The sequence below is a fragment of the Pleurodeles waltl genome, chromosome 3_1 (assembly GCF_031143425.1).
Source record: "Pleurodeles waltl isolate 20211129_DDA chromosome 3_1, aPleWal1.hap1.20221129, whole genome shotgun sequence".
Classification (NCBI taxonomy): domain Eukaryota; kingdom Metazoa; phylum Chordata; class Amphibia; order Caudata; family Salamandridae; genus Pleurodeles; species Pleurodeles waltl.
The window spans coordinates 1,971,430,179-1,971,446,023 of NC_090440.1; the positions used below are offsets into that span (position 1 = coordinate 1,971,430,179).

Sequence of the window (15,845 nt, forward strand, 5' to 3'; positions counted from 1 at the left end):
CATAATAGATCTATCCTGGTGTGTACTTTGTGTGGTACCGAGTAGAATGAGTATTATCTGTGTTGTGGGTGCTTCATACGCCATATATCATGGAGGCCCATGTCACTGGCCCATGTTGATAATGGGCGCCTGGGGTATCTATTGGCCACTAGATGTGTGGGGGGGTTAGATCTGTCCAATGTCGGGTCCGGCGTATTATTGAAGTCTCCGCCCCATATTGCGGATGTTCCGGGGTTTGCTAATAATGCTGGGGTGAGCGTGTTCAGGAACTCTGGTAGCGCAGTATTGGGGACATATACCCCTATGAGTGATAATTGTTTGCCGTCTAATTTACCCTCCACTACCACATATCTGCCTTCCTGATCTATCCTATATGATGTTTGGAGAAATGGGACACTCCCTGCTATCCATATGAGGACCCCCCTCGCAAAGGTTGAATAAGATGTGCCTACAATCTGTCCTCCCCATTTGCTCCGCAGTTCTTGTAGGTCTGGATCCCGCAGGTGGGTTACTTGTAGGATTGCAATGTGTGTGCCCTGGTGTTTAAGTCTTGCGTGCACCCTGGACATTTTGCTATGGTTCCCGAGGCCCCTAACATTCCAGGTGACTATGTCATATTTGTGTGTGTTATAGGCTGTAGATTGGGCCATATTTATTTTGTGAGGGCGCGTCTGGCATTCTGCCCCCCGGTAGGACCCAGACAGTTTCCCCCGTCCTCGCCGCCGCGGCAGCCCGGTCCCCCGCTCCCAGCCATGTATCCTGTGTTATGCGCAGACCCGTGGTGTACAAACTAGTGATTACCCTACCTCCCTCCCCAACTGGATCCAGTCCCCAACTGTGAACCAACAAGAAGCTGCGCCCCACATTGGGGCGCGACCTGGACTGTGTCCATGTGGATGTCTGTGGGGGAGCAATAATACTATCCGGGTGCGGCTCATTATAGGGGCTCGCATCCTTCTGCAGACACGGTCTGCGGGTAGTGTGGGGCGCCCCCAGGGCGCAGCAATCCGTCCCCCCCGCCGCGCACCGCCGCCGATTAGGCGCAGTATAAATAAAGGAGTTATCACTAAGAGCAGAAAAAATAAGGATACATAAGTTCAGGCGATGTGTCCAACCGCTACCAGTGAGGCACATAATGTTCAGTTCTACTCTCCGACTGTGGCGGCGGGTCCCGCCGCGGGGACAGGTCGGCGACACTCGTTCAGAGTATATCTGCGGTCCGGGGGGGTGATCTCCGGGCCCTTCAGCGACTCCGTTAGTGTGGAATCCGAACTTATCGAGTCCAACTCCGAGCCCTCCTCCGGGTGGGCCCTGAGGGTCTCGAAAGAATTCTGTGTCAGCTGGGGAGTTTCCTTCAAGGCCCTAGCTCTCTCCTCTGCTGCCTGTTTCTCCGTGGGTTGACCCCTGGGGCGCCTCTTGGAGCGTTTCCGTGAGGATGCAGTTGACCAGTTTTGGTTGATTCCGGTTGCTTCTCGGGGATGGGCGATCCCCTTGGCATGCATCCATGTCCAGGCGTCCTCCGGCGATGTGAACACGTGGGTGCGTTCATCTGTTAGTACTCTTAATTTGGCTGGGAATAATAGAGCATACTTTATATCATGTTCGCGGAGACGTTGCTTTATTTGGGCAAAGGAGTTGCGTTGTCTTTGCACTTCTTGAGTGAAGTCTGGGTAGGCGTGAACAGTTGAGTCCTCGTACTGGATTGGGCCTTTGCTGCAAAATTGTTGCAGTATCGCATCCCGGTCTCTAAAGTTTAGGAACCTGGCTATCAGCGGGCTTGAGGGCTGGCCCGGCACTGGGGGACGGCCGGGAATCCTGTGTGCTCTTTCAACTGAGAAAAATTTCGATGGGGCTCCATTCAGGGCCTCTTTAGTTAACCAGTGTTCCAGCAAAAGCTCTAAATTTTGATCCAGTGATTTTTCCGGGAATCCGAGAAACCGTATGTTGTTACGGCGGGATCTGCCCTCCACCTCCGCTGCTCTTCTCAACAGTGTTTTTACCTCTAGATCCAGGCGGAGAATTTGTTTTTGGTTGTCCGCTACTTTGGGGTTCAGTTCGTTTAGCACCTCTTCCGTTGACTTTACTTTTTCGGATAATTTGCGATGGTCCGCTCTAAGAATGTTCAGGTCTTGCGATACCGTATCTATTCTGTTCTCCAATGAAATTTTAGTGTCCATGATTGCTTGAAGTACTTTCTCAAACTGAGAGGAGTGGGCCAGAAGTGTGGATTCCAGCGACTGTAGGGTAGGCATGGGTTGTTGATCTCCAGGCGCTGGTCCATGCGTGTTCCGGTCCTGGCTCCTTGCTGATTTTGATCTCCCGGCCATTTTGTCTCGTCTTGTGAGTCCCTGTTCCACTTGCACCCACGCAAACTCCCACGTTCCCTGAGTTGGTCGGACAAGGGGGACTGTGTATTTTCCCAGGTCCGCGCCGGCGTGCGCTTCAGTTCTTTAGGTTACGGCCCACCTGGTATTCTTCAGGGTGAGTTCCTGCTCAGGCGGACAAAAGCCGCCCGCTTCTAGGCCACTCGGCCAGTATAGGCTGGAGGGAGACGGATGGCGGGGGGCAAGGCCCGCGTGCCCTCGGTAGCACCGCAGCCGGACGAAGCAATTCAGGGCCTGGGTGAGGGCCCCCCACTCCCTCGATGTCGGCCGTCGTGTGCCCGCTCCTCTATTTGAGCCGCCGTGCAAGGTTCAAATCCCCGCGTCGGGGGAGTGGTGGTGGGCGTAGTATCCTGGTTAGTGCGCTTCCTCCGTGACCCACGGGTGTCCAGAAATTGCCGGAGCCACCACCAATAGGCAGGGGGTGCAGGGAGCGAACCCACCCCCCCCACGATTCAGAGTCCCTGGCGTCCCAGAGGCGCCTCGCCGATTTCTCTCCGTGTCCCCCCTAGGTCGAGGGTGGGGGGGGGGGGGCACGTCCTGCTGCTGGTCTGCGGGCCAAAGGGGGGCACCCCCGGGGGTCCCCGTCTGTAAGCTCTCCGCTTCTTTGTTCCCCCCCACGTCAGCAGTGGGGAGGGATCTCCAGCGATAGAGGGGGGGAGGGAGGGGTGCAGCCCAGAGCGGTGCAGGGCCCAGCTGCGGGCCTGCTGCCCTCCCGCAAAGGTGTCCCCCCTGCCGCCCCTCACCCACCTCACTTTTGGGGCTCCAGGACGGAGCTCCAATCCTCGCAACGAGGAAAGATGACGGCCGCGGTTTCCGATGCGGCGTTGTTGCTCATCGGCCTCCCCTCTCGGCCGTCCGAGCACCTCCAGCCGCCAGCGAGGGGAGAAAGGTCCTCGAAGCGGGTCTCTCCCTCGTAGCAGGATATTGGCGTCCCTGGGGCGCCCCGCAGTTGTTTGGTGGCGAGCCCGAGACGGAGCGCTTTGTTAAGCGCCCCTCCCGGTCGCCATCTTGGCTCCTCCACCTGCGGCCAATTTCTTATGTCCTAATTCTTCCAATTTACTGTTAGCTCGTGTAAGAATGAGGAGTGTCACTCATAAAACTAGACTGCCTCTAAGATGCTTATGTTTGTGCACCATTTTGTGATCATGAGATGAACTCTGTCTTTTTCATAACATGCTCAGAAACATTCTGCACCAGGGGCAGCAGAGCTAAAGAGGGCCTGTGCATTGAAGTGAAATACACAGGGGTGGCTGCTGGCAGGAAGGGCTGGTGAGGCAGAGCTGGGGTGGGAAGTAGGAGGGGCAAAAATAAAAATAACACTTACCTGCCTCCGCCGCTCCTGCCGCCTCAGTGCTTCTGCCTTGTACCCCTCCCCACCCAATCTAGACACTTCTTTCATGCTGTTACACAGCATGAGAGAACTGCTGAGATGGCTTGAGTGGGTTGAAATGCCGCTCAGTGAGGGAGTGGGAGCCAGGTCTTGGTCTCCACCCATCTGTGAAACACAGCTGCGTGAAGAGTTCTAAGTGTGCATGTCGGTTTGGCCTGCCAAACCAACATGCACACTTAAAAGTGCAACTAGCACTCCCCCCTCCCTCCTCACCCCCCCGTCCTCCTTCCCCCACTAAAGCTGAGGATGCTGGCCCCACCCTTCCTAAGCAGAAAAATAAAATGATAAAAAAATGATTTTATTATCATTTTATTTTTCTGCTTTCCTGCTTCCTTTCAGCAGGGGAGTGACGCTCCTCCACCATAGCGCAGGGGCCGCCCCTGAAAATGCATCCTTTCTCAGAACTAAAATAGACCTAAGTAGAGTTTACAACACTTTAGTATATAGAGCTATTTCGTGTCCTACAGGAAAGTAACTGTGCAATGGAATATGTCTACTAGAGAGACCTGGTGTTTCTTTGTGCTATCATTGTCTGTGTGCTGAGAAACCATAGATGTCTGACGGGGCTGAGCTGCTCAGGACGCCCCAGGCCTCTTTAAGAGGTCATTAACATCCACAGAACAGAATACTCTGTGCCCCCAGGTTAAGATTTTGACATCCATTCTGTGATGTAGTTACAGAGGTTGTTGCACACGGGGAGAAGGTTGTAGATGGCTGATAGCAAATGGTCATACGCACTTGCGCTTCGTAACTCCCACTGTTTTATAGGTGTCAAATACTGTTTTGACAGTCCACCAGAGGGCAGGTCGAGATGGTTATTTCCACTGGACCTCAAAGTTTCACACGTTCTGATATTTTGTTACTTGATACATTTATGTTCCAGCGTCAAATCCCGGAAGCTGTGGGCCTCCTACACACTTTGACAGGGCCTGCTTTCCCTCATAGTGATGCCCGTGACCAGTGTTGTTCTCAAAGGATGTGTTGCAGAAGGACATGGATGGCTATTGGGTTACACGGCCGTATCCAGTACTCGTGCTTGGCAGCTTGTGCAAGCCTCTGAAACGCCTGGACTTTGGGATGTCCAGCCTAGGCGTCAGGTCTGTGAGGCACTGTTGGCAGTGTACAGTCGAGTGCCTGATCACCATGTGAATTGGCGTCCATCTCCTTCTGATAATCTAGCCTCCCTGGCTTCCAAGTGGGTCAGTTTTGGGACACGCCGTTGCTTCGCCTGACTGGAAAGTTCCCGTTGCAGCTATCTGACAGCACGCTCGCTCGCTATCAATCATCATCTATCGTCAGCAATGTGTTTAGTGTGCTGCTTTGGAGGGAGGCCTTCCATCTGTTTCCAGGGCTGACTTCCGGCTTAGCTAATTTCGGATCCGTGAGGTAGCAAAACAAGCCAAGAATATTAATCAAAATGATACAAGGCTGAGTAAATGGAGCTCTTTTTTACACTGCGTGTCCCTTGCAAGTGTGCATTCTTATTTCTGTTCTGCCCTCGTCAGTAGAACAGATTCGTGGGCACATTTATCAGTTGCACCCGCCATGACAGAACCTATGTTCAACCTGGCCACTGCCAAGACGCATCCGCGTTTTATAACAAATAGTTCAGAATCCATTTTTTTAAAATCGAAAGCTAAATATACTTCTGTCGCCATGGACCACATGTTGAGCATGAACCCGATTTAGCTTTTACTTTATTTATATATGAATCCAAGTCTAGCTCATGATTCGTATTTCTGGCACGTTCACTGAGGAATGCTTTACTTTCAATTTTATTTGTTTTAAATAGGATAGTAAGATTTGAAGTAAAAGGCGTATTTAGACACCAAGATAAAGACAGGGTTACCAATAATACAAGACTGCAACAGGTTATCAGTCTTGAAGACTGGTATTTCAATTTTTAAACATCACAAATCTTATTAGGATTTTTTTTTTTCTCTGCCGCTCTTCATGTCATCTAGGAGAGAAAAATGTTGGAAAGGGGGGGAGGGGATGGATGAACATCACAAAATACAACGCGTGGTAAAAAAAAAACTAAAAAAACATCTGGGCTAGTTCTCACAGTTTATCAGAACAAGGTATAACAACACTATACCTCACATTCACTAGCCATTTAATGGAAAATCCAATCAGTCTTGGCCTACACACCATATACTAAAAATAATACTTTATAACATGTCAGTGATCAATACCCGTACGGTAATCAAGAGTCCTGGATGTTCTCCAATGAATAGTCACAGATGGCCCTGGGGTTTTCAAAGCACAAATGTCACGCCCACCTCATGGATCTGTGGTGTTCCCACATACATTAGTGAGGAGCTCCAGAAAGATACATACCCAGGATTGTTTGACCATAAAATATCCTTAATTACTCGCTGAACATGTGATCCACCGTCTGGTTTTGGGTTGTACAACTGCACCAGAAAGGTTCATTCTGTTTGGTCTACTCCTGGCTGACACCAGGTTCGTAGTCTGTTGTCATTCCCCACAAACATTGGTATAAATTCACGATCCGCAGAATCTGTGTATTCCCACAAAAAATACCTTGGTTTCTAAATCCTCTGTATCAGATAAAGAACGAATGTAGAGAACACAAACCTTTGAGGCTTTCAAGGTGCTCTTCAGGAAATCCACTTCAGCAACCAAGGTTGGAATGGTGGCAGTTGTACAACTCTCAAATCTCTGATATCTGTCAGCCAGATCTTCTCATCCGTATGTTTTGTCCACTTTCGACAAATGCTGATTCAATTCCGCAACATCTTTTTACGTGGATCCAAAATGACTCCTTATCTTATCAAAAAAGGCCCGCACAATCTATTAGACTTTAGTCTCAGTGCCTCTATTTGTGCCATGCAAGACACTGCACTTCATTGCAAGAGGACGCCATCTTGACTAGCACAGAGCGAGGAGCTCCCAAGATTGGTCTTTGGCCTCCAGTGATAATTCGGGTCCAGAGGAATACTATATCAAGCATCCCTCACGAGGCACCATTTCTTTTCCACTTTGGGTAGTCTGTAGGGTATCTTTGACACACTGCAGGGCAGATTGGCAACCATGGCAAGTATTCCACAGAGGTAGGACAACAGTCTTTTAGGATAGACTGCTGTCCTTTGAACTGAACTGTGAGTTTAATCCGCATCAGTGTCCAATTTGTGGAGCTGCTTCTCCGTTGCAGCCTTCTTCGTCCCATGCTTTATGTAGGAATTATTAAGAACATGTAATGTAATCATTTCCAGCACACGGTAGCACAAAGCACCAGGCCTGCAGTTAAAAGGCTCATTCTGTAGAGGTGAGAGAGAGGATAATGAGAGCTCACCAGCACAGTGCGATCCCACTGCGGAATCCCTATGGGGCCTCTCTTCAGACTCACTGTCCTCAGCAGACTCCCTTGAAATCCCATTGCCTGTTGTACTCCTTGCAAACTGTCGGCATGCTGCATACTGTTTGGCGTGTTTGTAGCCATATTGCAGATTTCCTGCAAGCGATTTGCCCATTGCAAACTGACTGCAAACCCACAGCCTTCTGCCGATTCCTTACAAACCTTCTGAAATCTGCTTACTATCTACAGACCACTGCAGATTCTCTAGAAATCATGTGGACACAGCAGTCTTTCAGCAGGTACTCTGCCAAGGGCATAATCTATAGAGCCACTGAAGAGACCATGTAAACCCTCTGCCTGCTGCATACTATCTGCAGGCTTACTGCAGATTCCCTGCAGATCCTTTGCTCGCTGCTTGCTTTATGCAATTCCACTGCTCGGGGCATAGTGTATGCAGACCTACTGCCTTCTGCACACGCCATGTAAACTCTGCAGACTGCAAACTGTCTGCAGGCCCACTGCAAACTCCCTACAAACCTTCTGCTGACTGCATTCTGTCTGCCAATCTTGCGCTCACTGCAGTGTCTGAAGGCCCACTGCATGCTCCTTAGAAAACCTATGCATACTGTCTGCAAGCCCTCTGCATACCCCCTACAAACCCTGTGCCATTCCCTACTGTCTGCAAACCCACTACCCTCTACAGATGACCTGCACACACTTTGTCGATTGTATTCTGTCTGCTCACCCATTGCCCACTGTAGACTCACTACAAACCCTTTGCCACTTTCATAATAAATACAAACCCACAGGCCTCTGTAGTCTCCCTACAAGCCCATTCCATTTTCCTTTTGTCTGCAGTTCCTCAGCCGAACCCTAGTCATTGCGTACCTTCTGCATATCTTTTTGAGCCCCTGGTTCCTCTGCAGATGTACCCAAGCAGCATACTGCAGACTACTTGCCCACTGCCTAGTGTTTCCCACTGCATCCACTTACTGTTAATGTACCCTCTGCAGGCCTCCAACAACCTTTATAGTGCAGACCTAATGTTCATTGTATTCTCTTTGCAGGCCCTCTAAAAATGTGTACTGCAGACCATCTGGCCTGTCCGCTGCATGTGTTCTGCAAACTGCCAACTTTATACTTTAGATATACCCTCTGCCGAGTCCACACCATGCCATCTTTATTATGTTCAATGGTTCTGAGTGGAATGGACACTGGACAGTCTGATAATGGCATCTGATGCAGCCTCCATCAGGTCCCCAACCTGAATGCGTCTCTCCCTACCATTGTATTCTGCTGACATGGACAATTCAACCTGTAGATGGGCTCTTAAAATCATCATTTTTATGTCTTGCCTCATGCACTGTCTCTTGAGAGGCATTTTGGTGGCTTGCAGCAGGTTTAGATCCCACCCATTGTTTACCTTAGGCTGGCATTATTTATTTATTAACACATATTTGATTTCATTTTGTTAAGACACAGTTTCAATGACAAAATTGAAACGTATGAAACTGACAATTGTGAAACATATGCCGTTACTTTTAGCTGTTCCATTCAGCATAATACAGGATATATCAATTGCAAACATGTTTACTATATCCCCATCCTTTCCTGTAGATTGTCACCTGAGCGATGGGATCCAATCATATGTCTATACTAATGGGAACATTGAAATGATGTATGATCATGTGGAGAAGTTTGAAGTGGCAGTTTATCTATCCGGATAGGTGTGAGAGAGAGAGCCTCAACTGAATCAGTATCATGCACACCACCCACCACCGGCTGGCCTTATTGTCACTCTTTTACTTGCTTCTTATTTGATGACTTGTGTGGGGTTTACGTCCCCATCGTGAGTTTGCTCCTCACCTGAAGCACGGACACATTACTCTATCCATATACTGCTCTGGTGCTACTTTTTAATTTATAGTTAAACATTCTTCAGGAGTGCATTGGTTTTACAGCTGTTTCTCCCTCCTGTGCTTCTCTGCCTTGCCATCCTCTTGTTGCTCTGGTTTGCATGTGCATCTGTCCCCCGTCTCTGTGTTGCAATATCTAGCCATGTGCTTCTGTGTGTCCTCCCCTTCTGTGTTGTTCTGTCTCCCCATGTGTTTCTTTGCTCCCCTGTGCCCCACCATCGCCGTGTTGCTCTGTCTTGCCATGTTGTGTGCTTCTCTGCCCCTCCGGTGCTGCTTCCCTTGTCCATATAGCTTTGTCTCACCATGCTTCTGTGTTCTCCGTCTCCGTGATGCCCATGTGGTTCTATGCTTTCGACCATATTGCTTTGTCTCATCGTGTGCTTCTCTGCCACATCCGTGTTTCAGTTTCCTGTGTTGCTTAACCACTCCTCCCCCTACATCCCACATTTTTCACCCGTAGACCTCCCCAGGGGTTTTTAGGTTGAGCATAGCAGCGTGCAAGCACTGCTTTTTCATTGTGTTGGTATGTATCTGGCCTTTTAACAACACCCACCTCACGCCCATCACTACCACTTGTTCGTGGGCTTGCCCTTCAAAAATCCTTTGATGACATTGGTAAATGGTTTACGTTTGTCCCTCCTTGGGGAGGTTTAGTTACCGCCTTGGACATTGCCCCTGTTACATGGCTAATTGCACTTTTGCCGATAAGTTTGACTGCGAGTGAACTTCTTTTTCCTTTTGGGTGTCTCTTAACGCTGATGCTCTTGGCGGCTGTGGTGCTGTGAATCGGCTCACTTACGTGAAATTGTTTAACTTTTAATTTTCAATTTATGTGGCAAGAAAAGTCTGGGTGGGAGTTTACAACGCTAGTAGCTCTAACTCGAGCACATGCAAGACCCATTGCATTGCAAATGCTTGTTCTTTTTAGTGACTGATCCAACTAGAATCTGTAAAAACGCTCTTGCGTAATTTTGTAATGTGTGGTGCACACACTTACAAAATGACGTCACCGATTAAAGCCCAAAAGTGTGTTTCATTTATATTCTTTAGCCATGCTGCATAGGGTGGGGGATGCTGTGCAACATGGCAAAACCCATTGGTAAAGCCACTAGGTCCCAATGGCGAGACCTGTTGGCTTTGCCAATGCTTGTTTTCGTATAATTCCTTTCATGCTGTTTGTTCAGGAGAAACCATCATTACATTTTAGACGCATGTCGCTGTTTGTAGCCTATCGCCATGAAGCCAAGCTGTATACAAATTCTACAAATAAACATAAGCGGTCTGTCAATAAATACAGCCACGTATTTTCTCTGGCACTGAAAATCTAGGTGTTAGGCCATGGAAGGCTGGAAATCAAGTGAACTCGGCCTGATCAAAAAGCCCGTGAACTGCGTAGTATATACACCGATATACATGCACAGCGAACACATAAACTGAACGAGCCATTTACAAGGGGAAAGGGTGGGAGTTGTAGCCGAGTATTCCAAGTAAGTACAGGGAAAAAGCAAACCAGCGGCCTCTTTCCCCTGACCCTCATCGACAGCTGGCGTGCGTGTTTTCAGCCTGCAGTGCAGAGCGCCTCCCTGTCACCTGAGCACGCTCAGGGAGCGCGTGTTTGACTGTTTTAGGTTCCAGCTCACATGACTGCAGAAGGCCCCAGACCCTAGGCTGCACCCAAACTATGGAACAAGAAAGACCTTTGCTGAAACCCGAGCTGCCTGCCCGCCTGCTGATCTTGTTCTGCGGAGGCCTGAACTTGGGCCCCATTGCCTTTATGACAGATTAGCGATTCCTAGAACCGCTCTTTCGGGGAAAAAGAACAAAAACAAATCTGTTCTCCTTTATGCACGTCACTGCTGCGCCTGAGAAAGTTAAATGAACTCTTCAAGGGTCCCGTTGAGCTCTCCAGAGACCAGAGGAAGGGGGAGGCGGGAGGGGAGGGGCGGGAGGTGCGCCTTCTAGTGTTGATAACTAGTTTTTTAATATACCATTTAAGAGTGAGATCTCCTGAGGTTGTCTTTTAAGGGAACTGTAGCTAAGTGGGATGAGTTGGTTTGGCCCAGATCCACAGTCTGGGTGGCTGGGGCAGCAATCCTGGTTCCACAGCCAACAGTCCAAGGACATACGGGGTGTTTATTTCATGCACGTCATCCTCAAGTAGTATTTGGTGTTTAATGGTCGTGCTTATTCGCTCACTTTTTCTTAAGATATTAGAAAAGTGAGGCAGACGTTGCAAATGCTTCCTCTGGCTTTAACCAGCTTGTGCTTCACATATCTTATCCTTCTTTTATGTTTAATCCTTTTATATACCGTCCTTTATTTCTCTCACATGACCAGCATTTCCACCTGGATGCGTTTTATTATTTTATTTATTTTTACAACCTACTGCATTGGGTGATAACGGGAAACTGTTTCCTTGAACTTTCACATGCTACGGCGACGTGCCAGTAAACAGCTGAACATAACAATAACTGCAGTGGTGTCAGTCAATTAGCTTTACCTGATATATTTGGCAGTTTAGGAGCATTTTTTGTGTTTGAGGAACACAGACACACTCAGACGGGGTTGTCAGAAATGCATTTTCTTGGACAGCAACACGCTGAAAAGCCACAGAGGGTCTATTTCAAGTAGTAAAAAGTATGTTTTGTATGATAACATTTTTGTGATACCTACTACCCCTATGTGCAGCACTAAAGCATTTTCCTTAATGGGTGGTACGAAACACCATGTAGGGTGTTAGGTTGAAAGAGTGTTGCCCTTGTTTTGCGCTTGTGTGGGAAGTGTTTCCATTTCACGCATGAAGACCGTTGTGGTGTGGTTATTGCAGCTTTTATCATTTTGATGGATGAAGAAGCGTGAGATAGGCACACAATTTATGGTTTTAACTGAGTTGACAGTTTGGAGGAGTTATGCAGGTCCCGTTATACTCTTACTTATGGCCACAGTCTACAAATCTGGTCTTTGCACAGGATGGTCCATTCTCAGATAATTTTAATTGTTTGTGGTTCTGCACAGGCACAGCTTGGAGCGAGAGATGATCAGGACATCTTCTGGGATGAACTTTGCTACTATCATCCCTTATATGATTATCATTATGAGATGTAACTAAGCTGCCATAGCGTGAGGTTAGTTTGGACCTGCAGTAGTAGACTGAATTAGTCATCTTGTGGGCAGAGGTATGTGGCAGATCTCTTTAGTTATTCCATACCTTGATGCGAATCCAGATTGTTGGACAGCACGTCATTTGCCTCACTAAACTTGGAAAGCAGAATAAAAAGTTTTTTCGAATATTTTACCTAGAAAAAGGCTTCTAGATATTGGCCTGTAGTTTGCAGAAACGAATGGGCCTAGGTTCTTGAGGAGTGGTCTAGTGTAGGACGTTTACAGCTTTAGCAGAATATAACCTAGTTCCATGGACTTTTTTTAGTCACCTGCTTAACACAAATTGTGAAAAGGATATCTTTGAATATTTTTGGAGGTGCTGTGTTTGAAAGCAATCCTGATGGTCTGCTTGCGATGATAATGCAGTGTAATTCTTTTTTTTTTTTTGGAGTGTTTTGAAAGTATTAAGTGTCAAAAGATTTGTGAATTCTCTCTTTATTGCGTTAGCTGTGGGCTTATTAAAGTAGTTTTCTATCTTTCCAATTTTCGAAATCAGTTTCATGGACATTTTGTGACAGAAGGCTTGCAGTGGTAGGGTATGTGTATTTTGGTACTCTGGATTGCAGAGCTATGCCTGAATCTTATGGTTTCTTAGGTGAACAGTCCGATTCAATTTCACGTGCATAATAGTGTTGTCTTTTTGTTCTTATGGCTGCGTAGTACGCCCTGTTATACTGACATGATTTGATTTTGTCTCTTCATCTGAAGATTTCCCCCACTTGATTTGTAGTGTGGTGAATTGTAATTTGTTGTTTTGATGCAGTCATTAATCCATGTGGTTTTGTTCTTATGTTTAAGCATGAATGTGTTCTGTAATGGTATGTGGGTGTCTAGAACAGGGGAATTCCAGTTGTATTATTTGTTTGTGGCTTAAGTATGCATTTTTAGGGTTTGTCAGAAATAAAAGTTGAGCGTTATGAAGTCCAGTTTTTTCTGTGGTCTCTACGTGTAATTGTTGTTGGCGATTGTTGATGTCTTTGTAGTGTTATTGATGCAGGCAAATATGATGCTCAGTGTATGTCTGGCAGAGTGATTGGTGTCATACATTTTGTTAGAAATTGAAGGCTTCAAGGTTGGATGTGATGGCTTTGTTGTAGTTAGAGTCTTCTTGTCAAATTTGATGGTGAGGCCCACTAGAATGTATAGGTTATGGTGCTTCAGATGAGTCTTGGGCACTGCACTTATTAAGACATCTTTAAATTTTCCATCTCTCAACTGCAATTGGAATTCAACTGCTTATTGAAGTGTGAAGCTGAGGTCTGTTTAATACTTAAAATGTCGTTTTTTCAATTTCTTTCCTTTTTTTTTTTATATTTCTCTTTCTAGGAAATGCCCAACTCTGTTTTCCTTGTCATGGAGGTATGTAAATGTATTCATTTGCAATACAAGTTTCTTTACGGAATGAATTTATTTGCCTATGAAGTTGCTTGACAATGTTTTCTGGTTTACAGTATGAATTGTATTTTTTATTTTCTGCACGAATCAAGAGGGTTTGCTAGCAATTTATGTGCCCTAAAACAGTCACAAAAATTTGCCACACGAAGTAATAATAACGAAGCCTTCCCTGAAGGGATGATAGCCCTTGGTGCTTTATTTACACATCTCTCATGCACCTATCCTTGCAAAAAGGTGACATTGTCTTGCAGCCGTCGTCCTCCCTTTCAGATCTCCTGTCCAAAAGTGGACAGGGTTAACCTGAAGGTCAGGGATCAGAGAAACTCTTGCAGTTCAATGACTCTACCCCCTTTGTAGGTAGCAAAGGAAATGGTGGTTCGCACCAAATGTCTGGTTCTGCTATGTAACAAACACGATTGAAATGTTTTTATTAAGTTAGTTAAAAATGAGTGCATTTTCGAGGAACTATTTGTTGAGTATCTTCAAGCCGCAAAGACGATAATGGTAGGTAACTTCTTTATTCTTAAAATAATTTAGATGAATACAAATACATTCCATAATATGAAGCCCCGACCGCATACAAAGCCGCCGTCCTTCGTCCTGTCTCCTCCCCTCTCAACCGTCCTCAATCGCACACTCAAACACAAACATTCCCCCACAACATTCTACCCTTCCCCGGCTCGCGCTACCAGCGCGAGCCATTACATTCACAATACAACACATCTTCCCCCTTACACAATATTTCCTTTCTATAACAATAGCATAAAGAACATACACTACTATATTTCTATCGCTACGTGAAATGATACAAATACAATATCCTAACATTATATGAAGCATAAAACTACAACGTAATATCTACTAAATAAATCCTACGAATATTTCATAAGTATCTAAATGTTATTCATTCTCTATAATTTCTTAATTTGGTTCCTGAATCCTTACAGTGACTCAGTCGCAAACATAGTCATTGAGTTTTCCCGGTTTTATAATCCTCCTACCACATCTGCTAATATTGTTCTTCACACTTGTCATGTCACCATTCCGTGCATTGTCACCTTCAGCCATCGTTTCGGTTCTGTGTTCCACAATTGCAGGACTAACACTGTTTCTTCCGCCCAGCGCAGTCTGTGCAACATTGGCACTTTGCAAACCCCTTTTTTTCCCTGTATCGTCATGCATAAGCCAGTCAGTTCCAATCGATTTTCCTCCACCTGAACCTTTGTATGGGGAAACTCTACTTAAGTGCCATATTTTCCCGTTTTCAAGTTGTACAGCATTACACAAATTTTTTGTGACTTTCAAAGGAGGATAGAACCTTCCCTTCTCACATTTTTTAAAACCTGGAACCTTCACCCTAACTAAATCACCCACCTGTATATTTACACTTTTGCATTTATGTTTTGCATCATAAAATTCCTTCAAACGGATTTGCGCCCTCTTAATATTTTTCCTAACACTCTCACTTGTCCAGCAACTTTCCCTACCATCAATCATCCAACCAACATTATCTTTCCTCAGTGGAACCCTCCCTCTCATAATCTCAAATGGACTGTGACCTGTAGAGCTACACGGTGTAGTTCTGTATGACCAAACTGTTTTCCAAATTTCCTTTTCCCAATCTAACTTTGCACATACAGCCAATTGTATACTGTTTTTTAACACTCTGTTGAAGCGTTCCACAGCACCATTGCCAGCTCGATGATAGTTGGAAGTCGTAATGTGTTTAATACCACACCTCATTAAGAAAGCTTTAAATTTGTCAGATGTGAATTGTACCCCATTGTCAGTGATAATGGTCTTAGGTAGACCCTCTCTCAAAAAAACATTATCCAAAAATTCTACAATGGCCCCGGAATCCACCTTAGACACTATTCCAATTTCAGGCCATTTAGAGAAATGATCAAACATTACCACAATATATCTATAACCGTCTTCCACTTGTATTGGTCCAGTAATGTCCAGACCAATCTTCTCCCAGAGCATGTCTGGACATCCTATAGGAACTAAAGGTGGTCTGAACGTGGATAACGTTTTTTCTGACTCATTACATAGGACACAATTCCTTACTGTCCTTTCCACAGCTAAATCAATTCCTGGCCACCAATATAGTTGTTTAACTTTACTTTTCGTTTTAGATATGCCCAAATGTCCATGATGGCATAAATTAAGAATTTTCCATCTGAGTGTTTCTGGAGGAATTACTCTACCATTGCGCAATAATCTATTATGCTCCACAGACAACTCCTCCTTAACCTCCCAAAACCTCTTCACAT

The 15,845-nt window shown here is 46.1% G+C and overlaps 1 protein-coding gene across 1 annotated transcript in view; it reads left to right on the forward strand.

Moving 5' to 3' along the window:
- Positions 1-15,845, forward strand: part of ULK2 (unc-51 like autophagy activating kinase 2) — a 360,264-nt gene that overhangs the window by 92,924 nt on the left and 251,495 nt on the right. Inside the window, exon 4 of the mRNA XM_069226356.1 lies at positions 13,501-13,533. Coding sequence (XP_069082457.1) covers positions 13,501-13,533 — 33 coding nt within the window. The remainder of the gene's footprint in view (positions 1-13,500; positions 13,534-15,845) is intronic.